The 23,721-nt window shown below is 49.4% G+C and overlaps 2 protein-coding genes across 2 annotated transcripts; both read right to left on the bottom strand.

The window, feature by feature from the left end:
* Positions 1-234: 234 nt before the first annotated feature.
* TRIM54 (tripartite motif containing 54) lies at positions 235-15,151 on the bottom strand. Its single transcript, XM_084235107.1, has 9 exons — positions 14,823-15,151; positions 4,566-4,738; positions 3,901-4,072; positions 2,050-2,145; positions 1,336-1,569; positions 1,049-1,071; positions 812-936; positions 593-685; positions 235-358 (listed from the first exon to the last, which is right to left on the bottom strand). The coding sequence occupies exons 1-9, from the start codon at positions 14,988-14,990 to the stop codon at positions 348-350; spliced, it is 1,095 nt and encodes a 364-aa protein (XP_084091233.1). The 5' UTR covers positions 14,991-15,151; the 3' UTR covers positions 235-347.
* A 1,907-nt stretch (positions 15,152-17,058) lies between these two features.
* On the bottom strand, positions 17,059-18,779 carry DNAJC5G (DnaJ heat shock protein family (Hsp40) member C5 gamma; the record flags this gene model as incomplete). The annotated part of the gene is made up of 4 exons (XM_084236018.1): positions 17,059-17,072; positions 17,804-17,945; positions 18,141-18,354; positions 18,667-18,779. 4 exons carry the CDS (start codon positions 18,777-18,779, stop codon positions 17,059-17,061), a joined length of 483 nt encoding a protein of 160 aa, XP_084092144.1.
* Between the last annotated feature and the right edge of the window lie 4,942 nt (positions 18,780-23,721).

The raw sequence follows: 23,721 nt of genomic DNA, 5'->3' as shown, positions 1-23,721 counted from the left end.
CCTAGGGTCACCCAGGAATGCAAGTCCTGGTGCCGCCGCACTCTCCCACCCTTTTCCCTTGGCACTGGGTTCGGCCATGGGTGCTCAATGACAAGGAGGTGCCGAAGAGGGGTTCCTCCATTTCCATCCCCCAAATGGTCCCAGTTCCGGAGAAGGGCGGGATGGTGATGAGCAGCCTCAGAAGCCTGGGCTGAGTGGGCAGTGAGAGGAGCAGCGCGTCAGGATGCGTTAATCCTTTATTGAGCCCCTCCCCACCGCGGGAGAGCTGGTGGCATGGTGGTCTCTGCAGATCCTCCACAACCCAAGCGCCAGACCTAAGGGCTGTGGGCTTCCCAACAGAGGGCGGGTCAGTGCAGGGCTGTGACGGAGAGAGAAAGTTCTGGTGGGCGGGAGGTGGAAAGGAATAAGACCACGACAAATCCCAGCTTGGCCACTTTCCCCAGCCATGTGGGTTTCTTCCCCGCCCCCCACCCACCCACCCTGGGCTCCCAAAGGAGTGGCCGGTGGGGATGCAAGTGCACTTCTGCACCAGCGTGGTCAACCGAGAAAGGGACAGGAGCGTACCTGCCGCTTCCCTTCCAGCCACACTCACCTTCTGGCCCATCAGGCCGCTCTTCCTCTGGCCCTGCACTGCCCTCTTCCCCATCCAATGGCGCCTCCTCATCCTCTTCCTCCCCGAAAGCTCCTAGGGCACAGGAAGGCCCTGTGAGCCTAAGCCCACCTTCTCTAGTCCCCCACCCCTCCCCCACCCGGAGGGCTGGGCTGCCCAGTCCCAGTTGCCTGCGGCCCCATTCTCTCCCTGCTTCCTCACCCGGCTGGAAGTCGATGGTCCTCAGCATTTCGGCCACGTGCTCCACACTCACGCTGAACTTCTCCATGCTTTCATAGCCAGGCTCCGGCCTCCCAGCCAGCTCCACCTTTGACATTGTACCAACCCTGCAGCAATGGCTGCCGCTCAGCTGGAAACGCCCCAACACCCTTCCCCCCTTCCCCATGTCTGTGGAGCCCCTGCAGCCCAGTCCTTTCCATGCCCGCTCCGCCTACTCACTTATTGATCAGCTCCTTGGCCTGCTGCAGGGAGGAAAGGAGGGTGAGAGTAAGCCGTTTGCCAGCCTTTGACAAATCCCCATTTCTAGTGCCCACCACAGACTCGCAGCATAGGTGGGGATGCTTAACCCCATTTGTTAAGAAGGGAAAAAAACTCAAGAGGGCAGGTGACTGCCCAAGGCTTTAGGGCAAATAGGTGTCAGAGATGAGAGTTTAATTGAACCCAGGTCTCCATGACTCCCCCTCCCCACCAGCCTAGAGGCAGCAGCCACCCTCCCCCGGGCCAACCTGGAGGTAGAGCGCCATCTGCGGTTCCTCCATGGACTGGATAGCCGACTCCACCAACTTGGAGGAGGCTTCCAGGTGGTCTCCGTACTGGCGGATGAGGCCACGCACGTGCTGCAGCTTCTCCTCCTGCTCCTGAGCTAGCGCCTGCAGCAGCTCACCCTTCCGCTCCTCCAGCACAGCGCACAGGGTCTCGAACCTCTGGTTCAGCAAATGCTTCTGCCTCCGGCTGTTGTCCTAAAACACAGGGAGCAAAGATGATACCTTGTAGCTGGACGAGCACACCCCCACTTGTCCCACTCCCCATTTCATGGAAGACACAGAGTCCAAGAAGGAAAATGATCACAGCACCAATTAGTGGTAGAGCCAGAAGGCCAGCCAAGAACTGCCAATTCCCAGATCTTTTCAGTAATAATAATAATATATTTAAAGGAGTTTCGCGAGTGCTATATATACCTCTACCTCTGGCTCTGGATTCTGTTATCTCATTTAATTCTCAAACAGATCCAATGAGGTAACTACATTTCATTATCATCGTTTGCATGTAATTAAAAACAAAGCCAAAGCACAAAGAAGTTAAGTAGCTAGACCAAAGTCACACAGCCTAATGAGGGGCACAGCTAGAGTTCAAACCCAGCAGACTGGTTCAGCACATCCCACGGCTGTGATCTACCTCCAGGAGCCTAGAAACTTTCCCTGCCTCCCATCCCAGCTCACCTCGATGGTCTGGCACACCTCCTCCATCTGAGTGATCACTGCTTGCACACGGTCATTGCCGGCCACCAGCATTGCGATGCCATCACTGAGCTCACTCTGCCACACACACAGGCCGGAGCTCAGGGCTGGGGCTAGAGCCACACCCTGCCCTGGAGCCAGGCCTGTGCAGGAGGAGCCTGTCCCCTCCACCCCACCCTCAGAGCATCTTCAGGGCCGCTTTTCCAGAGAGCTAGAGGGCTTGGAACCACCCCAAATATGTGGAAGCACATTCTATAGATTCTATCAATAGAAGGAAGTGGAGAGGGGAAGGCCCTCAGCACCACATGGGAAAGGAACAGACATTTGTCAGATTGTCAGATATTCGCCAAATGCCAGGCTCTGGGCTCGATGCTTTATTTGTTGAATCCATCCGTCCTGAAAAATTTTCAGGGACTACCCATTGGGATAATATTGTCTCTTCTCCATTCTCTTTATTCCATGACTCTGCCGTAGCCGTATGTTAGGTCACCTCGTCTCCAGTGCTGCATTCTGGTTATATTTTCCATCCTCTCTAACTGTTCACTAATTCTCTCTTTGGAGACATCTGTCACTTAATTCACCTAAGAATGTTTTATGGCAATAATTATATTTTTATTTTTTAAAGTTTTGCTTGGTTCTTTGTGAAGTCTGTATTTTTGATAGTCTACTATTGATTTTTACAATTCCATTTTTAAAAGTCTTCTGGACACACTGTTTTTCAAAAACTCCAATATCTGAATTCCTCAGGGGTCTAGATCAGTAATTTTTGTTTTTGCCAATTCCACTCATGGCATATATAATTTTTTATTTTTTTAAATATTTTATTTTATATAATTCTTACAGCATTTTTCATTTTTGCACAATGTATACATTTTCATTTTGGTTATATTCCCCATACAATTGCACCCCCCCTTATTTTGACCCTAATCCTTCCTCTCCCCGCCTTCCCATGGCGTATATTTCTTTGCCTCTCTTTAATAATGAACTAATCTTCTGTCATTCTTAATCCAAGGAAAACCCAAAGGTCTAAATCGAGGGGCTTTTCCCTCCTGACCGAATTTGCATTTGTTTTTGTCAAAAGCCAGGTGGCTATTAGCTTCTGGGGATCCAGTTAACTTGGGATTCCGTGGGGGTCTTCAGTCAGGCCCCTACCTTTTAGGGGCTGGAGACTTAATCTCATCTCTCTTGGCTCAGCCATGCTGCCAGCATTTGCCATGAGCGCACTCTGCCACACACATAGGCCAGCGCTCAGGGCAGGGGCTAGAGCCACACCCTGCCCCGCAGCCAGGCCTGTGCAGGAGGGACCTATCCCCTCCACCCACCCTCAGGGCATCTTCAGGGCCTCTTTTCCAGAGTTCTGGAGGGCTTGGAACCACCCCAAATGTGTGGTAGTCCTGTTTTCTCTGTGTTCACCATTCAGGGTTCACTTCCCCTTCACTTGGTCTCCCTCCTGCTGCTCCTCCACCCATGCTGCCTCCACTGGGAGATTTCCTTTGTGCCCACCAATATCATTTTAAAATTTTAAAATTATGCTTCCTATAGAATTGAGTTATGTGATAGTGAGGGCCTTGTGAATTTCTAACCCACCATAGTGAAGCCTCTGCTTGCATCCACTGTTAACTTGATCCTCACAACGACCCTCAGAAGTAGGCATTTTTATTCCCATTTTGCAAGTGAGGATGAGAGAGGCCGGGTGCTGAGTCACTGCATAGACCCTGAACGTGAGCCCTGATCTCCCTGCCCTGAAAGCCAAGTGGAGCTAGAGCCTGAAGTCCAAGACCCTTCTCATGTCCCCACCTCTGCCTGCCTGCTCCCCTGGCCGCTGCTGGATACCTTCTGGCGTTTGTAAATGGTGGGCAGCGGAGCCACCTCACAGTCCTTATGGGCTCCAAAGACCTTGCAGAGGGAGCAGGTGGGCACTTCACAGCTCAGACAGTAGATATTGATCTTCTCGTCTTCGTGCTCCTCACACATGAGATGCTGCTCGGCCTTGGAGTGCAGAGGCCTGGAGGGGGGAGTGCAGGGGGCTCAGGGGCCCAGGCGGGGGGAGCTGGGCTCCGAGACTGTGGGGCCCGTGAGCACCTTCTCTTCAGCTTTCACCAACCACCACCTTCTCTGCTCCTGCAGTTGGTGCTAGAGCCAGGCAGCAAGCACTGCCGCGCTGCCCTTCATTCGAGGGCTAGGAAGACCAACGGTAGAGGAGGCGAGACCCAGGGCCAGTCTATTCCCGAGAAGTCCCGCTGGACAGCACATCGTGGGGAGTTGGCCAGGACCTTGCTGGTGAACTGCCAGCCCCTATCTGGGTGGAGAGGGTGAGGGGGAAGCACTGGCCAGGGATCAGAGACTAACCAAGCTGGGTGAGTTGGGGCAAGCCACTCCCCATCTCTGGGTCCGGTCCCCTCCTCTGAAACCCAAGGGTAGGTGGATTGTTTCAGCGCCTCTCTTCTGGCTCTCTGGGCTCTCTGTCTGGGCCTCAGGGAGAAGCCCTGACAGCTCACCGGGATGACTCCTGCTTGTAGATGTCGATGATGTTCTCCACCAGCAGGTTTCGCTGTAGGCCATAGACGCCATGTCGGTCCAGGACAACCTCATGCCTGCAAGATGGACATCGGAAACGGCCTCCCGAAGACACGGTGGTGGAGCTCCTGGATTGCCACAGAGGGTTTGAGGCCTGTGGGGACAGACAGAGTGAGTCATGAGGGGAGGGGGCAAGCAGAGGAAGGGTCGTAGGGGTCCAGGAGTAGGAGAAAGTGGAAGGGGAGACACCAGCTCCTCCCTAAGACTGGGCCCTCCTCTGAGAGCAACTCAGGGTAGATGGCCAAGGAAAGATCTCACTTCCTGCCTTTGCCTTATTACTCGGCCCTCCTCCTTGAGTGTCCCTCCATCTAGCTTTTGTCAAGGCCAAGTCAGGATAGACTCTCCCCAAAGGGCTCCAACTTGGAGCTAGGGGGAGACATTGGTCTTTGGCAGGAAGGCTGAAATCTGGATGGCGTAACCTATGTGCTCCAGCCTGGGGCTCTCACGGCCACCTCTGGGGGACAGTCTCTGCAGCCCTGGACAGTACAGGTAGGCCCAACTGCTGACCAATGGGATGGACAAAACAGATGTGCCAGGTGATTCTGGGAAATCTCTCTAGAGACTGGGAGTTAGGTTATTGTGCTGTGCCAGCACTGTTCTACTGTGTAAGTGTGGGTAAGCAGTTGGCCTTTGTAAAATTAATGACTAGATTGTATTCATTTAACAGCAAATATTGAGGATACCAGGTAACTGCTATGTTTGGGGGAGAAGATAAAAACACATGTATCCCTGCCCTAGGGACAAGCAAACTACAACCACAGCTGCCTTCAGCAGGCTAGGTGTTACAATAAGTTATGTAAGATGGGGGTTGTAAGCTAAGGAGATGTTCATCCCTTCCTTCCACTTCCACCACTTTTTTTTAAGGATTTATTTATACAAGAACCGGGGTACAGGCCAGATGCGCAGGAGAGAGAGGATTCACCAGAGACACAGCAGGAAACAGAACAGGCCGACTGACGAAATACACTGCTGAGGGGAGCAGTGGGTGTGACAGGAGAGGTCTGCAGCACCATGTGGGACCCTCGCCAGCAGGCTGGGATTGAACTGGCGCTGCAGAGGCTGCGGACAGCTTCACAGCATGGAGCTCAACTGCCTGCACCACCAGAGGAGGCCCCACTTCCACCATTTAAAAAACTTGCTTCTGGGCCTCCCGGGTGGTGCAGCAGGTTGAGCTCTGTGCTGTGAAGCTGTCCTCAGCCTCTGCAGCGCAGGTTTGATTCCCAGCCAGGGAGAAACCCACATAGCGTGGCAGACCTCTCCTGTCTCACCCGCTGCTACCCTCAGCAGTGTCTTTGTTCTGCCTGCCTGTTCTGCTCCCTGCCCTCTCTGGTGAATTCTCTCACCCTCCTGTGCCTCTGACCTGTACCCCTGTTCTTGGATAAATAAATAAGTCTTAAAAAAATAAAAGTCTTCTTCCTTTGAAAAAAAAAAATAAATAAAAAACTTGCTTCTCCCTAAACTAGGCACGATTGCTCTGCATTGAGGAATTATCCCTGAACTAAGCAGAACCAATCACATTTTCTCTAGGAACTTGGATTGAGATCCAGAAAGAATTGAGGTAGCCAGACTATGTTCAACCAAGAGCTGACAGTGTGGGCAGCCCAGTCTTGAGCATGTGGAAATGGCGAGGGCTCAAGCTATGAGCAAAGCAGGCTGTCTACAGAGAAAAGAGCCAATTTGTGGAGCACAGCAGAGAGGGGAGACCAGGAGAGGCTGCATCAGGTTCTGTGATATTCTCTCCCTCCCTTTACTTAATAATAGGGCCCCTGAGCTCTTAGGGAGAGATATGGAATCAAGATGGAGGTCCAAGTCTCTCTCCCAGTTGGGTGTGGCCCATACTGGCCAATGGGAGAGAGAGAGTCAAGTGTTTTGTGCAATTTCTAGGAAGTATCTTTAATGGGAGGGAGGTGAGAGTTACCCTACTCTTTTATCTTTCCTGCTGGCTGGAATGAAGTTGGAACGGCTCAAGTTGAAGCAGCCATCTTGAGCCATGAGGTAGCGGAGAATGGCAACAAGAAAATAGGAGTGAGGGGTCTCCCTGGTGGCGCAAGGGGTTAAATCTTAGCACTATGAAACAATCCGCAGCCACCGCAGCATGAGTTTCATCCCTGACCAGGGAGTTAACCCACAAGGCGCAGCAGACCTCCCCTGTCTCGCCCGCTGCTCCCCTCAGCAGTGTATTTCAATCCCCCTGTTCTGCTCCTCAGTCTGTCTCTGGTGAATCCTCTTACATCACACCCCCCCATACCTCTGGCCTGCACCCCAGTTTTTCTATGCTCAGGTAATATACTTAATGCTGAACGTGAAAAGCAGAATGTCCCAATCTGCAGTTTGAAGTACGTTTGCTACTAGATGTGTTTCACCCTTGCATGTTGTAAAGTCATCAAAGTCAGAAATCCAAACTCAACCACGGCAAGTTGGGACCCATTTGCACAACCTCTCAGAAGAGATGGGAGACAACTGTGGCCCAGGTCAGGAAGGTGAAATGAGGATGTTTGGGAAGTTTGCTCTAACCCTTTCCTGCCTCTCTCTCCCTATCAAAGCATTTCTGTCCCGTGTCCCCAAACCTTTTGCAAATGCTGAGTGGCTACTTTGGGAAGGTGATCACTACTGGGCACGTGGATAAAATTGTTACCCCTTCTTTTTTTTTTTTTTTTTAATAGAGGCATGTTTTTATTTATTTGTTTGTTTTGTTTATACAAGCACTGTGTACAGTCAGAAGCGCGGGAGGGTGAGAGAATTCACCAGAGACAGAGCGGGGTCTGCGCGCCATGCGGGACCCTCCTCTGGTGGTGGCCGGGGAGCAGCCGGGGATCGAACCGGCGCTGCAGAGGCCGCGGGCAGCTTCGCAATCCAGCGCTCAACCGCTGCGCCACCGGGGAGGCCCCTGTTACCCCTTCTTTACCTCTATCTTAACAGGGAAAGCTGCGCTGCTATGAAGATCTGATTTGGGATCCCCATCTATGACCTGGGAAAATAATTCTCACAGAGCTCCAAGTTCCTCAGGTATAAAAAGGGACCGCTAAGTACTGGCGCCTTTCAAAGGCTGAGGTTCTCTGAGCCTTACCTGACAGGTTTATTATGGTGAGAATTTCAGAGCCCCTGGCCAGCGTGTGTTTGCCTGTGAGATGGCAGAGGCAGCTGGTGGTTTTTCTAGCACCCTCCTCCGGGCAGGCCACGGTCTGCAGCTCCCACAGCCGGTGAAGGGCAAGTCTGTCCTGGCGCGCCCTGGCCGTCGCGGGAGCGCCCTCTCCCGGCCGATGTCAGCAGTGCCTGAACCCCCACTTCTGCGGCCGCTGTGGCGGGGGTGGGCGGCCTCCTCCCGCCCCGCCGGCTAACCACGCGGCTCCGCTGCGCACCTGCACCTGCACCTGCAGCGAGCCCTTTGTTTCCACACCGCACCGGTATCTACTACATTTAAATTCGAGGAGGATTTTCATAGAGCTTCCTCAGGACAGGACGCGGCGCTGGACCCCGCGCGTTCCCCCGCGCGCCCCGCGCATTTAACGGGGGGGGGGGGTCTGTCCAGCAAAGCCGCGCGGCCCGGGGGTGCTGCTCATTGAAGCGGGCGCCCTCACACGCTGCCGGGGTGGAGGGGGTGGGGGGGGCGGGGGGCGGGGGGCGGGGGGGCGGGGAACATGGGTTAGAAGCAACTATCTGGAAAGCTCTATGCAATATTTGACCCAGTAGTTCCACTTTGGACTTTATTTCAGGATAATAACTCAAACTATAATGATTTATGCCGAAAGATATTCACCAAAGCCCTGGGGCAACAGGATACATGACATAAGTAATTGTAACCCCATTCAGTAGGATACTCTTGATCCGTTTAAAAGAATGAAGTAAGCACTTCATGGGGAAATAGCACTAAACTGTCAAGTGGGAAAGGTAATTTAAGAAAGACTGAAAGAACATTTATTTTTTGGAAAAAAAGGTTATTATACTTGATGGAAGCCCGTTTTTTGGTGTTTGTTACTCCATGTGAAAGGGGAAAATGGCAAGATACACTACCAGACGTGCACAGTATTTTGTCTCCCAAGTTGTATTATCTGTAAGATTTGAATTTCATATAATACATCTGTATTACTTTATAATCAACATCATAATTTATAATTACATTATAAAGCAACAAGAAAGTTGCTTTTTTAGATGGAAAAATGCTGGCATTTATGCATACAAGAGCTGGGATGTAGGCCAGAGGTGCAGGGTGGGGAGGGGGTGAGAGGATTCGCCAGAGACAGAGTGGGGAGCAGAACAGGCACATCTACTGACATACACTGCTGAGGGGAGCAGTGGGTGAGACAGGAGAGGTCTGCTGGGCCATATGTGGGTTAGCTCCCTTGCTGGGGATTGAACTCAGGCCACATTGGCTGCGGATGCTTTCACAGTGCTGACATTTAATACCATCCACCACCAGGGAGGCCCTGTTAGGATTTTAGATAAAAAAAAATAAGGCTATAAATGTATATATAGATAGTAAAATCCAAATTTGGAAGTGGATGATGAGATTTACAGTGATTTAAATTTGCTATTCTTTCATTCATCTACATTTCTCAAATTTGCCTTTCTAGATCATGAGTTACTTTATAAAATGCATACAAATTATATTTGTAATAATGCCATTGAGTGATAAAATTGTGGGTGATTCCCTCTTTCCGTTCTTCCTCCTCCTTATCTTTTTTCATTCTCTCAAAAGTAATTTCCAACTTTTGTATTGCTATAAGGCCCATGGGGGTTGGAAAAAGCTTTAAAGAATGCAGTGCTCCGTCCTGACGTGGATGAAGAGGGGGTGCTAGAGGGCCTTGAGAGGCAAGGAGATGAAACACTGCTTTCCTCACTCCCTGAAGAACAGCGTAAATTCAAGGGAGGGATTTAAGCAGATGTTATGTGAAGACAGGCTGGATATGGAGCGGGAGATGGTGGGCAGGAGACCAGAGGAGTTTAGGTTACAAATAGGGGAGTCACAGGGAGAACCCAGAAAGGTGGACTTGACAAGAAGAGCTTTTTTGTTAAATCATGGTACAATAAGGACTAAGAAATAACTGATGAACTGCTGTACACGGAAATGTTTTTGTTCTTTCCTTAAATCTTATATTACACAAGGCAGCCCGCCCCATGGAGTGACATTTTGTGAGCAGTGATGTGATGCGCAGAGGAAATCCGTCGCCCCAGGAAACAGCACACCTGAATTGCTGTCTCCTTTGGCTTGTGTGTCGGTGACCTGTTCCCTGCGTTCTCCCCTGTACAATGGCAACAACAGCCCTCTGTCGAACTCACATGGAACCGGGCATGTGAAGGTCTCTATGAAAGCACTGTGCAAAGGGATGGTAATAATCCTAATCTAGGCCTTAAAGATACACAGTCACACCGAACCACAGGATATAAAATCACTGTTCTTGCTTCACTGTGAAGGATAAAATGGAAAAAAAAAATGGCATTAATTCTAGGTTGCGTTTGAAGCTTCTGTATGGCACATGTGCCATAAGCTCTTTTAGGTGTGGTGCCTTCTACTCCTATGCATTGTTCCACAGCACCAACGGGAATGTTCCACTGAGAAAGACACTCTGTGACTGCGGTTATTGGCCAATCTATACTCATCTCCGAATGGTTTCCATCTTCCCTAGCTCTCCAGAGTGATGCTAACTTAGGGGTTGTTAGAGGCTCTTTCCCCCGACCTGATGGCCTGGCCATCCTATCTTGCCTGCTTCTCCCCTCAGCAGTGTACATTTGGTCATAGGGATGAAGGGTGGATTGTGCAGGTGCTCAGAGCCAGCCCCATGGCTTACACTGGAGAAACCAGGGAAATGGTGGGCAGGAGACCGCACATTTGAAGAAAAGTTGAAGAGACTCTGAGTCAGTAAAAACTGAGCTGTGGGTGGGAAGCGGAATTTGAGTGGACGGTTAGCTCTGCTCAACAGAACCTAGCAAAGAGCCCGGCACCAGGGCTTGGTGAAAGTAAGCTGGCTGGAAGGAAGAGGGAGTCAAGTTAGGATGCCAGTAACAGAATGGGAAGCCCTTAAACAGTGGAAATCTATACTATTCTATTATATAGCATAGTTTATACAGAATATACTATTCCTTGAAGTTGTGAAATCAGAGTGTTAGAATTACAAAGGTGTTAAAACACCTTTTTAATCTGTATTTGTGCAAACAGGCTTGGAGAGGTGACATATCCTGATTTACATTGTGAAGAAAGTAGAGGCACTAGAACCCAGGATCGCCAAATCTCAACTTAGGTTATTGTTCTTCAAAACCAAGTTTCTTCCCTAAAGTAAGTAAGACCCCAACCCCTCTACAAGGTTAATGCAATTCACAAAATTTCTCACAAAAGAGACCTGTCCAGGGATGGACTGGGAAGTGGAGGCAGGCTGGGGAGGGTTTTCAGTGGCGGGGCTACACTTGAAGACAAGGCCTGGTCAAGAACTGATAAAAGAACTGGCATTTGGGGTACACTGAAACAGCAGTCACCTCTTTCCCAGACCACCCTTCTATTGAAGAAGGAGGCCACTTTCTTGCTATTTTTCTCTCTATAAATCTCTCCCTAAGCAAAAGCCCTCCAGAAAAACTGTTCCTGAGCCACCTTCTTACAAAGCCTTCTGTCTGTGAAATTACAACAGGTTGCAGCTCATAAACAAGTGCCCACAGTGAAGTGGGGGCAGGTATAAAAATAAACTGAAGGCTTGCTTTAAAGTAGTTTAGGAGCGAACAGAGTTTACAAATACAGAAACACATGGGAAGATGTCTGTGTCAAATTCCCACACCAACAGCTTTCCTCTAGTCAAAATGCTTGGTAGCTGAGTGGGTGCAAGTGTGGGGAAAGAGGGAGAGAGGAATTAGAGGGGGTTAATGTAGTGTTTTATTCTGTTTAAATTAAAAGCTCTACATTAGAGCTTTTAGAGCATTACAGCTCTAAAGAAAAGCAGTTGAATAATAATGGCAAATGTGTCAGAGTATGTATGGGGACAAGGATTTGACAGCAATATGCAAACATGAAGATAATTGTGTTGGGGGGAGGTGGGATGATGGATGATTTCCACCCAAACTCTTAATACTTCGCCATTTTTTTAAAAGATTTATTTATTTATTTATACAAGCACTGGGCACAGTCAGAAGCGCGGGAGGGTGAGAGAACCCACCAGAGCCAGAGCAGGGAGCAGAGCAGACAGAAGGACCGAAGTACACTGCTGAGGGGAGCAGCGGGCGGCAGGCGAGGTCTGCACGCCATGTGGGACCCTCCTCCGGTGGCCAGGGTGCAGCCGGGGATCGAACCAGCCCTGCAGAGGCTGCAGGCAGCCTTGCAACCCAGCGCCCAACCGCTGCGCCACCGGGGAGGCCCAATACTTCGCCATTTTTAATTAAATGTTTTAACTTTTTATTTTTTTAAAGATTTATTTATTTTTATATAAGCACTGGGGTACAGGCCAGAGGCGCAGGAGGGTGAGAGGATTCACCAGAAACAGAGTAGGGAGCAGAACAGGCAGAATGACCGAAATACACTGCTGAGGGGAGAAGCAGGCAAGATAGGAGAGGTCTGCCACACCTAGGGAATCTCTCTAGCCTGCTGGGAATCGAACCGGCGCTGCAGAGGCTGTGGACAGCCTCACAGCACTGCACTCAACCTGCTGCGCCACCAGGGAGGCCCTGTTTTAACTTTTAAACTTTGCTTCCTGGTTCTCTTATAAAAATCAAATTACCAAAAATTCTTGCTCATTGTCCAGCACAGCAATTTTAAGGACAGTAAAACACTGGACACCATCCAAGTATTTTAGAGACTGATTAAACAGAATGTGATTCAGTGACAATGGAATACTCTATAGTCATTTAAAAAGAAGAGATAGACCTGATGTACAGATAAGGGAAAATAAGCAAAGAGAGAGTGAGTGAACAAAGGCAGGTATACAGTGTACATACAAACATGTACCCATCCATGGAAAATTTCTGGAAGGATACCCAAGAGAGTTGTTAATAGCTGTGTCCACCTGGATAAGGGAATTGAGGGCCTGAGGTGCAGATTCAGAAACACAAATTGTGTGTGTGTGTGTGTGTGTGTGTGTACTGGTATCATTTGTACATGTCCTGTTAACTTTCTAGACAATGTTCTAAGAGTAGTCCCCCCGAAATGATTTTAAGATAGAGGAACCAAAAGTCCTATTCTTGTCCTCATACTTAGAAAACAGACAATCTGATTATGCCTGGAGTTGTCAAAATGTGGAGGCAATGTGTGAAAAACTAAATATGTTCATCTTTCAGAGGGAAATCTACTGAGATGTATATACATAAATGCAACTAAAGAACTGGGTCAGCCTCCCACCTGGCCGTCCCAAATAAAGCAGCAAGGAAATGAGCTGTTTGGTCTCCTCTCCCCAGAGGGCTCAGGGGCGCTCTTCACTTGAAGATACACATCAGTCCTGATCCTCAGAACCATGACCAAACCCTGGGAACCATGCTATCTCCCAAATACTCAGCGCAGGGTTTGATATAAGCCATCCCCAGGTCTTGCTGGGTCCAGATCATGTATTCCAACACTTCAGGTGACCAAGACTGCCCGGGCACAGAGGGCTGTCTTGAACAAGGGAGGCCACTTTGTATCTTCTGGCCTCCACAGCAGGAGCAAGCTATCCCTGGGTGTCTCTGCTCCAGCACACCATGCACCTTGCACCTTAGTAATCTGACCACGTTTTACAGGATGCATTACCTCCACTTCCAAAACCTCTCTTTGCTTTCAAGTATTTCAGGTTCTAATAAAGGGTGTTTTACTACAAACTCACAAGAAGGGGTGGCAGAATCTTTTTGCCATTCCCTCCTAGGCATCTCAGTCTGAAGGAAGTTCAGAGAGTTACTTAAGACCAAAGGGAAAACCAAGATGGTAGGCAAGACACAAATACTTGCACATGATGTGGTGCCTGGTGGGACAGGAAGAGTAGTTGGTCTAGGACGGGGAACTCACTGGTTCTGGACACTCTGGAGCCAAGAAGTGGCAGGTTTGAACACTTAGAGGAACAGGCGGCAGGGATGGGCCTCGGGGAGCTGGCAGGAGAGACCACAGCATGGGCACTAGTGTAGGTGGCAAACAGCAGCAGAAAGCGTGGGCCACAGGGCAGGTGTGGGGCAGCCTGACTTAGTTGCCCATTATCTTCCCCCAACATGCTGTCCCAAAGAATTTACAATGGAAGCATTTTTCTTGGTTAAGCTGAAAATCACTTATGCTCCACATAGTCCTCAAATTTCAGATTCAGATGAAGAACATGTCCTCGCGATGGCCCTTATGGCGGCCATGCATATTAAAACAGGCAGCGCTGATCTATCTGACTTTTACTTCACTTGCAAGGTCATTTTGTGTGTGCACCTTTTCCCCTCTCTTTGATCTTTGTTCCATTTTATAGATGATGAGAATCTACACCAGTGGCCCAGGGCAAGAAAGCATGGCTGTTTATAAACTATTCTGGTATATGCTGCTTTTATTTTTAAAGACAGTAGCTAAAGTGACATCTGTGAATTTGATTAACTATGCTTTGTCCCGCGACTACAAATAAACCATAACAGGTTGCGTTTCTGGGAAGCAAAATTTCTTCTGCTTTCTCCCTGCTTAAGTAACCACAATCCTTTGGAACCAATAGGCCCCTTTACTGACCATCTGGAGTGGGCCACAGGGGTAAACTTGAGGGAGAGCTGCCAGTCTCTTGCCTACTGTCTCACTCTTTTCCCCCAAAAGATGGGTGCATTGAGTTTTGCTCAAATGCAAATAGTTTCACTGTCAGCATGGACTTGCCTCAAAGATTTATTTTTTAATTTTCATTATCTCACTGATTTTTTTCTAGATTTTTCCATATTAGCCTCAAAATCTGAAACTCCAAATTAGAATGCAAGTCTAGCACAGACTGTTATGCAGCCCAGTGGAGGACCTCCTTCGTCCCAGTTTCTGTGGGGGTCTTCTTTCCTTTCCAGCACTCCCAGCTGCTGTCCACGCATGGGCTGTACTCTGCCAGCCTGGGAGCAGCTGCTGACTCATGCTTACTCTGGGATCTGCCCAGACCCTGCCTCCTCTCTTCAGCCAGGACAGCCACCACCCCCCTCACAGAATACTCCACCCATCACCTTTCCAGGTCTCAGCTCTAACCCGTAGGAGATCTCCCACAATCCACAAGGCTTTACCTGACCCTGCCCCCACCTCAGCCCACCTGGAAGATGTCGTTGGCACACTTGCGGCAAAGGTTGTGCTGGCAGGGCAGGATCACCACCGGTTTGGAGAACATCTCCAGGCAGATGGGGCAGATGAGCTGCTTCTCCAGGTTGTCCATGCTGTGTGCATCCCCTAGCAGCGGCTTGAAACCCACTGTGAAGTTCATCCCCTCAGCGCTTGTGCCTTCTCCGGCCTTGGCTCTGGTCCTGGCCTCCTCTCGCAGCCTCGGGACCGTCCTCGCTTGCTTCAGTTTATGGTTCTTATGTCCCCTGCTGCTGCTCCCTCTTGAACCAGTTCAGCTGTCCCTCCTGTCCCTTCCTCTAACAATCCACCTGCACCTTCAAGAGCTGTCTTCACGCACTTCCCTGTCTCTAGCTGCGCTCAGCATGCGAGCCAGGCACATGTAGCTTTGTTATCTGCCCTCCCTGAATGTCTGTTCCTGCAAACTTCTCCTTTTGTTCCCCCAACGACTCTTGCTCACTCTATGGGCAGTGCTGTTTGTCTCTCACTCCCCAGAGAGGAGATTAATTTTAACATGGGGGTGGGGAACAAGGGGCATCTGCGTGACATTCCAACTCCCAATTTAGCTCCTGTAAGGCGAGCCACAGCTGTCACCAAATGAGTGACCCTGACTCACTCAGGAACGGGTGACTCCCTTGAGCAAGAGCAAGGCGGGCTTCGCTGCTCATGGTGAAAGGTGGGACAGCAAAGGTGTCGGCTCCTGCCGGCCTCAGGCCCCTGGGCTCTGGGTTGGGCCTCTCTTCCAGGGCAGTGACCCAGAATCTAATTCAGCCTGTGGGAGAGGCACCAGATGTGACTCAGAATGGGGGGAAAGATCTTGCTAGACCTACAATCAGTAACAGCTTCTGCTTCCAAGGCTTAGCCGTGAGCCTGGCCCTCTTCCTGTGAACCCTGGGATTCAGAATAGGGGTGTCGGGGACTAGAGGGAAAAGCTCTAGTCCAACACTTCTGGCCCACTTTTGTTCACACCACAGTGTGGGGTTCTGGCCCACGAATACATCTCTGGAGCCACTCCAAGGATTTAAAATTTGTTAGGAAACTGAGAGAAGCTGGGCTGGGCAGAAAGGACCTGAATGTCAGGGACCTATTTTGGGCACAAGGGGAGTTGGTCTCCAGGGCAATTTTAGGGCAGTGACAAAGTCATAATCACAAGGCTCCTGGAAGCTTCTCCCCCAGCTCCACAGTTGTCTTGGGGCTGAGCTGCAAGCACCAATCCTCTAGCTTTTTCTTACTTTCTCTCTCTTCCAGGCACAGTTTGTCTTTTGGGGCCCAATATCTACACTGGGATTGGATGAAAGTTCTTTTATTTGCTGACATTCCTTGACCCTTCTCCCAGTCAGGAGAGAGAAGTTAGAGGAGTTACTAGGCTCTGACCCTGGGTGGATGGGATACAAATGGTGTGGAGAAGATACCAAATAGGCAGTGTGAGGAGGCGTAAGTTGGGTGATGGCCTGTAGCAGTACAATCTTTTCCCTAACACATTTCATACCCGTTTCAAGAACAAAATAGATGGTGATCAGCTTGCATAAGACATGGTAAAAAAAAAAAAAAAAGGCGGGAACCAGCAGGCATGGATGTGTGAGCTTCAGTCACTCGAGGACCCTGCTGATGGGTGCTGTGCTGGTAGCTGCAGTCCGGGGAGTCCCAAAGGTGGGTGAGCTAGCCTCAAGTTTCAAATGCACTCAGACTTTTCCTGAGTTGAGTCGTGGAGGCATGGAATGAAGCTGGAGAGGCCACATGCCTGGGAAGCAGAAGGTGAGACAGGCACAGTGTACTGGCTTAGGAATGATGCTACAAGTTCTTGGACTCAGAGTTGCAACAAAGCCACAGTCATCAGGAGCGGAGTGGAAGTATCATCAGTGGCTCAGGGACCCCACCAGCTGACACTGGCTCAACTCTCAAGGAATGCACTGGAAAAAGAATGCCTGGGAAAGTTCTTTCAGCACTGCTTGAGACATAAAGGTAAAGATGGGAGGGCCGCTTTCTAGCAGACTGAAATTGGGACTGGTGCTAAAAAGACTAGCTGGGCCACCCTGTATCCTCAGGGTCAGTCTGCTGAAAGACAGAGATGGCACCCTCACCAGGACCAACAGCAAAAATGCTTCTGAGGTTGGGGTTCTTACAAGTAGAGGGAAAATCAGGGTCGATGTCAGAACAGGGTTACTTGCTCCTCTCTTCAGTGTGTCCAGTAGACCGGGTGGCAGAAGGAACCCTCATGGGTGAGCACCTACGAGAAGAAGGTGGCATCTTGTTAGCCAGAAGGAATGCTCACCCAGAGTTAAAACAAACCCCTCACAGGTTAAAGATATAACTGTAAGGATACAAAGTCACCACCGGTGATTCATCTGGTTAGTCTATATTCTTATCTTTTAATTATTGTTGCATTTCAGTTTCCATACCTCACTATTCTTGGTATTTTAATCATCACCATCATCATCATCTTCCACCTTTTCAAAATTTTCTCTTTTTCCTAGGATGGAATTTGGAGAGGACGTTGGTAAACAAAAAACAGTAACAGTTTTTCAGTCTGCTGGTGAGGACAAATCTGTTACCTTGCAGTTTCGCATTAGCATCACAAGGTGGCACTGGTGTGACCTTCAGGCAAGTCACACTGAAGTTAACTACTTGGGGTGGGGATAATCTCAGACACTTCCTATTCCTTTTGGGTAAGTGCAATAAGCTGCATCCTCTACTTTGTCTTCAACAATTCGAGGCACACTCTCCCACTCCGGTCCTTACCTGAACTTCCACCATGTTCTTTAGCTTAACAGTCATGACATTCAGACTGTCACTTTGTCATATAAGCCCCTCAAAAGTCCAGTGCCTCCCATCTTCCTTCTTTGTTTTGCCCCAATACTGACTTGAGATTCCCATATTCAGGGGTTCATGGTTTTACACCCAACCATTTCTTTCATTTCCAATCCACTTCTTACCTCAGTCCCTGTCTACGGTTCTCACCTGCCCTTGGAGGCTGGCTCTGGACATTCTGCTGGTATCTTCTAGCAACCTCCTCAGATGGTGGCGAAAGTGATCCACAGCAAAGGCAGCAGCAGCAGCAACAGCAGCAGCAAGTGAGCAGAAAACAAAGGAGGACAAGTGTCTACAAGGCAGGAGAGAGTAGCTTCAGGCCGCTGGATCTTCCATACGCCCACTCAAACTCCCCTCCCTCCACCCTCCTGGCACCCAGAAAATAAGACGACAAAAGCAAATGTCCTAGGTCAGGAGGGTCAGCTGTCCTAGAAGAGAGGGTCACCCCTCCTTCCTTATTCTTAAGGGACTAGGAAGAGTTGTGTACCTTGAACCAACAACTAGTCGTCAAAAAATAGTATCTGACGCCATCATCACCAAAGTGCTCATATATATATATTCCCAATGAGCCATGCTGGTCGTAGATTTTCTTCTTCTTAGGGTCACTCAGTATGGCATGGGCTGTGTTGATCTCTTTGAATATTTCTGCTGCTTGAGCATCCCCTGGATTCTTGTCTGGATGATACTTCAAGGCCAGCCTCCTACCCAGGCAATACCCAAAAGGAGAGTGGAGAGTCGGTGGGGAATGGCCGGGGTGGGAGGGTTAGGAGGAATGAGAGGGACAGGTTTGTAGACAGTGAAGAAGGAAGCATGAACCATGGCACAAAGGATAGAGGTAAGTGGCCCGAGTCTGAATTCCTTCTCATGCCGCACTGAAGAGGTGATGGCCCCATCTGGCCCCAAAGTGAAAGCTTGGGGGTTTAAAAACGGGTGAGAAAGCAACGTAGGAAGAAAAGGGCTTAAGGTGGGGGCAGAGAGGGAGTTCAGGGTTAAGGAGGGGCTGAGGTCTGAACCTGTAGGCTTTTTTGATGTCTTCAGGTGAGGCACCCTTCTTCAGCTCAAGGATAGCATAGAGAGCCTTCCCACTTTTGGAGAGAGAGCGGGCAGCTTCATCCATGTGAGACATGATCTGGGTCAGAGAAGACACGTTTGTGAGAACTTCCACAGAGGAGAAGTGAATGTCCAGTGGCAATGACAGCCTTCGGGGACAGTCAGGTGAGTGACTACAGAGGGACATGTGTAAGATGGCAGTGAGTGGGACCTGTGACTGGTAGGAGAGTTCAAGTGAGAAGACAATCAAACAAAATTTAAAAAAAGGAAACATCCCACATTTCCCAGCTCCTTCAGCTATGCAGACACCCCACATCCTACAGAAGTGTAAGCAAGGGGAGGCCTGGGGAGAGACTGACCGTCCACTTCTATAGTAACTAAGTGAACAGCCGCCAGTCTGTCCAAGCGCATCGCTAGGTTGGAAAGACCTGGCAGCCCCAGTCACTGAACAGGTTGGGTCAGAGACTGGGATGATTTCTGAGTGGCCTAAAAGCAGCCAGGTGTCCCCAAGCCAGACCAGACACAATACGAGCAGCTAGGCCAGAGATGTTCTTCTCCAGGGTAGGCTCCCATCTCAAACCATCCCATGCTTGGGGAGACCAGGGGGAAGGATGCAAGAGATGAAGAAGCCAGTGAAGTGGGGTACTTGTAGGGGGCCGACCAGCAAGGGAACAGGGAGCAGTGCCCCCAGAGAGTGGGGGGAGAGCCCAGGAGGCCTGGGACCAGGAAGAACCAAGACAACAAGCTCAAGAGGGCCTGCTCTTGTCTCCCAGGGCTCCACTGGCTCCGTATGGCCTGCCCAGAGCGCCGGGCGTTTTACCTCCCAGCCGTGGTCTTCCGCTGGGTAGGCCCCGCACAACCTCCACCGCCAGGCTGTGAAATTTCTCACCGCAGGGCCCAGCGCCTCACTGCGCCTGCGCAGTGACTTGGCCCTCCCGGTCACTTTTTGGCGCCTCCGGAAGGGCTGGGAGGGGAGGCCGCAGGCGCCCTGGGACTTATTTCGCTCTTGAGAAGGCGGAAGGAAGCGATGGGCTGGGCGCCAGCGTTGTTTCCAGACCTTCTGGGGGCGGGAGGCCCCAGGGTGGGGAGGCCCCGGCCTTGGGGGACCTTCCCTTCGTAGTGGGAGGACATCGCCCGCTATGCGCCTTCGGTCATGGCGCCTCGACTCGCCTAAAGGAAGGTAATGGGCCTGTGGACGGGGCGGTGTGAGACGCGTGGGTGCTCCAAGTCTTCCTCGAGAGGCGAGTGACCTCCCGGCTTCTGTCTGAGAGTGTAAAGGGCGGCGCTCGGGGGCCCTTTCCGTTTCCTCACCTGGAAACTCCTACACATACTTTAAGACCCACCCGCCCGTGTCCTGAGACTCCTGCCCTCATGCCCCCAGTTGTTCTCACCTTGCTTTATGAAGGGTTTATCGTATCATATCATAGGGATTCGTGACACCTTCCTTTAAGACGGTGTTTTGAACATTTCCAGAAGTCACTGCTGTGCTTCAAAATCTTCCTTTAACTACTAACTGCATCATGACGAGGCACCATAATGTAATTATAATCCAGTTTGCATAGTTAGGCTTTCCTAACCATGGGCGAGTGTAGTAATAAAAACTACTTATAATGAAAAATCTTACCTATAAATCTTTAGTCTTTTTTACCCTTGGGAGGGAAAATTCCTGGAAATGGAATTTATTGGATTTAAGTAGTGGTGGTGGTTCTTTTTTTGAGGTTCCTGATCCATAGCTAACTCTAGTCTCAGAAAGGTACCAATTTATATCTGACCAATTTACCTCCCAGGTGGCCTCAGTTCCTGTGAGAGGAGGTGATGTTTGCATTACGTATAATTTACCACTTTGTGATGCTGGTTCTCTTTTCAGAAGAGCACTCACTGGCTCCTCGAACATGTCATTGAAGAAGCTTTATTGTCTTGGTAATCTCTCAGTTACCCCTCTTACAGTTTTCATCACTTTTCCATTTATTACAGTTATTTGTGCACATTTATCTCCACTTCTAGGTGGAGGGAGCCATCGGCACAAACTCACTAAGGAGTGCACATGCAACAGTGTTCATTGAATTAATTTATTTCTGTGAAACTGTGATTCGTGTAGGGGGTGGGGGTGAAAATCTTTAGCAACACCAACTCATTTCCTAGCTCAGCCAAAGTGAAGGAGCTAAAATTGACCATTTTTCTCTATACTGTTTTGTTTGTACTATGCCAAGTTTCTCAAACTAACCTCCAGCCCTTCCCCGCCATCATTGGACAACAGAATTAACACAACCCAGGCCATTTCTTCAGTAGCACAGAACAGTATGAAAGGTGAATCTAGTGAAAATCTTGCTCCAGTCTAAGGCTCAGCACACTGCAGCCCCTGCTCTCACCGCAGCCCTGTCAAGTAACATGGTACCAAGTACCTGTGCTCGCTCTCACTTCAGGGGTCTTGGCCATGACTGTTCCCTCTGCTTTGCTGGCTGACTTGGTATCCTTGGAGGATCTCTTGGGAGATCATCGTGGGAGCCTCTCTTGTCTCCTCAGATCTATCCACTCCTCTCTCCCCACCTTATAACACCTTCAGCATGATAAATGAACATATCTTTATTTGTATGTTGGTTTGTTTAAGTCTTTCTTTTCCAGTAGACAGTGAATTCCATGAAGCTCTCTGCACCTCTGCAGCATGAGTTTGATCCCCAGCCAGCCAGGGAGCTACCCACATGGCGCAGCAGACCTCTCCCATTGCACCCGCTGCTCCCCTCAGCAGTGTATTTCAGTCTCTCTGCCTGTTCTGTGCCCCTCTCTGTCTCTGGTGAATCCTCTCATCCTTCACACCTCTGGCCTGTATCCCAGCTCTTGTATGCATGAATAAATAAATCTTTAAATAAATAAATAAATCTTTATTAAAAAAAAAAAGAAGAAGAAGAGACACCAGGGTAAAGAGAAAGAAAGTGATGAGGGAGATAGAAATGGTGGTTCCAAGCTCTTTGTGTCTTCTTTATCTTAATCTTCCTTCAGTTCCTAACATAGCTCCTGGGATATGTAGGTGCTTAATACACATTAGTTTGAATGAACAAACTTTTGTGTGGTTTTTCAGATGGGTTTTTACCTGATTATCTTCTTTGGATTTTCATAAAACCTTGAGAGGTGAGTGACCCTGTCCCTGCATTATAGCAGTGAACCCTGAGAAAGGATACATTTAGTTCTGAGAAAAGTTAGTAACCATCTTTCAGGTCTTGCCAGAGGCTCCAGGATGTTATTATTGCCCTCTGACACTCTAATTAATTCAAATCCTAATTCATGGCTCCTGAAATAGCCATTATCTTTTCAGTCTCCTGAACCTCTGCTCTGGAGAAATGATGCTGCGTCTGGTAGGCTGCAAGGATGGGAGCAGACTCTCTCCACTTTACCTTCACCTAGAAACAGAGCCCCTTTGACTGTATGCTCTGCGCAGGATGTTTTCTAACACCCAGCACGGTACTAGGAAGAACACACAGGCAGGTGTCAGAAGCCCTAGGTCTTAATAGTTCTGGCTCTTGCTCTAACAAGCTGTGTGATCCTGTGCAAGTCACTTAATCTCTGAGTCATTTCACAGGGTGGAGGTCAAAACTAAATTAGATTTGTTATAAGAGAATAAAATAAAACAATAACTATGCTAAAGAATGACTGCAAACTAAAACATTTTCTGGAATTATTTGGTTTCCTGCCATACATTGAATCCCTGATCTTATAGTTTATTACCTCACAGAACCATTTGGTCTCTCCTGGAGAAAACCAGGAAGCATTCCTTATTTACCCACAAACAACTAAAGTTTTAGTCATATAGCTGGAATATACACATACAGACAGCAGACATTGGCATATTTACACCCAAAATATCACGCTTGGTAACATATGCAGTAGGAGAGAGAGATCATAATTTGTCATACCCAACCAGCAGGTTCTGGGATTGTACAATTTTGAAGCTGGAAGGGACCTCAGAGATTTAACTCTTATCCATTGTCTTCAGTTCGTAATCGAGGAAAGTGTGGCCCAGAAAGAAAGATTGACCTGCTCAAGGTCAACAAGAGATCCAGACCGAAATCTTTTGACTTCAAGATCAGTGTCTATTCCACGCACACTGGCTCACTTCCCACATTAAAATTTAGGTCTAGAGGCCTCCCTGGTGATACAAGGGGTTAAGATGCAACCTATGAAGCTATCCACAGCCACTGCAGCACGAGTTCAATCCCTGCCCAGGGAGGTGACCCACATGGCACAGCAGACCTCTCCTGACTCACCCGCTGCTCCCCTCAGCAGTGTATTTCAGTCAATCTGCCTGTTCTGTTCCCTACTCTGTCTCTGGTGAATCCTATCACCCAGTTCTTGTATGCATAAATAAATAAATCTTTTTTTTTAAAGATTTATTTATTCATTCATTCATTCATACAGGCACTGGGTACAGTCAGAAGCTCAGGAGGGTGAGAGAATTCACCAGAGACAGAGCGGGGAGCAGAACAGGTAGATTGACGAAATACACTGCTGAGGGGAGCAGTGGGAGTGGCAGGAGAGGTCTGCGCACCATGTGGGACCCTCGCCCGGTGGCCTGGAATCGAACCGGCGCTGCAGAGGCTGCAGACAGTTTCGCAACCCAGCGCTCAATCGCTGCGCCACCGGGGAGTCCCAATAAATCTTTTTTTTTTTTAAGATTTTATTTATACAAGCACTGGGTACAGTCAGAAGAGTGGGAGGGTGAGAGAATTCACCAGAGCAGGGAACAGAACAGGCAGACTGACGAAATACACTGCTGAGGGGAGCGGCAGGTGCGGCAGGAGAGGTCTGTGCGCCATGTGGGACCCTCGCCTGCGTCCAGGTATGGAACTGGCACTGAGGGGAGGCTGCAGGCAGCCTTGCAGCCCAGTGCTCAACTGGTGCACCACAGGGGATGCCCAATAAATAAATCTTAAAAAAAATTTAGGTCTAGAGACAGACCAAAGCTGTGGTTGGTATTCCCTCCCTTTCATGGGTGATACCAAGTAATGTCCCTCCCTCCAGTTGAA

Source organism: Talpa europaea (genome assembly GCF_964194135.1).
Source record: "Talpa europaea genome assembly, chromosome: 6".
Classification (NCBI taxonomy): domain Eukaryota; kingdom Metazoa; phylum Chordata; class Mammalia; order Eulipotyphla; family Talpidae; genus Talpa; species Talpa europaea.
This window is presented reverse-complemented; position numbering and strand designations above follow the sequence as displayed.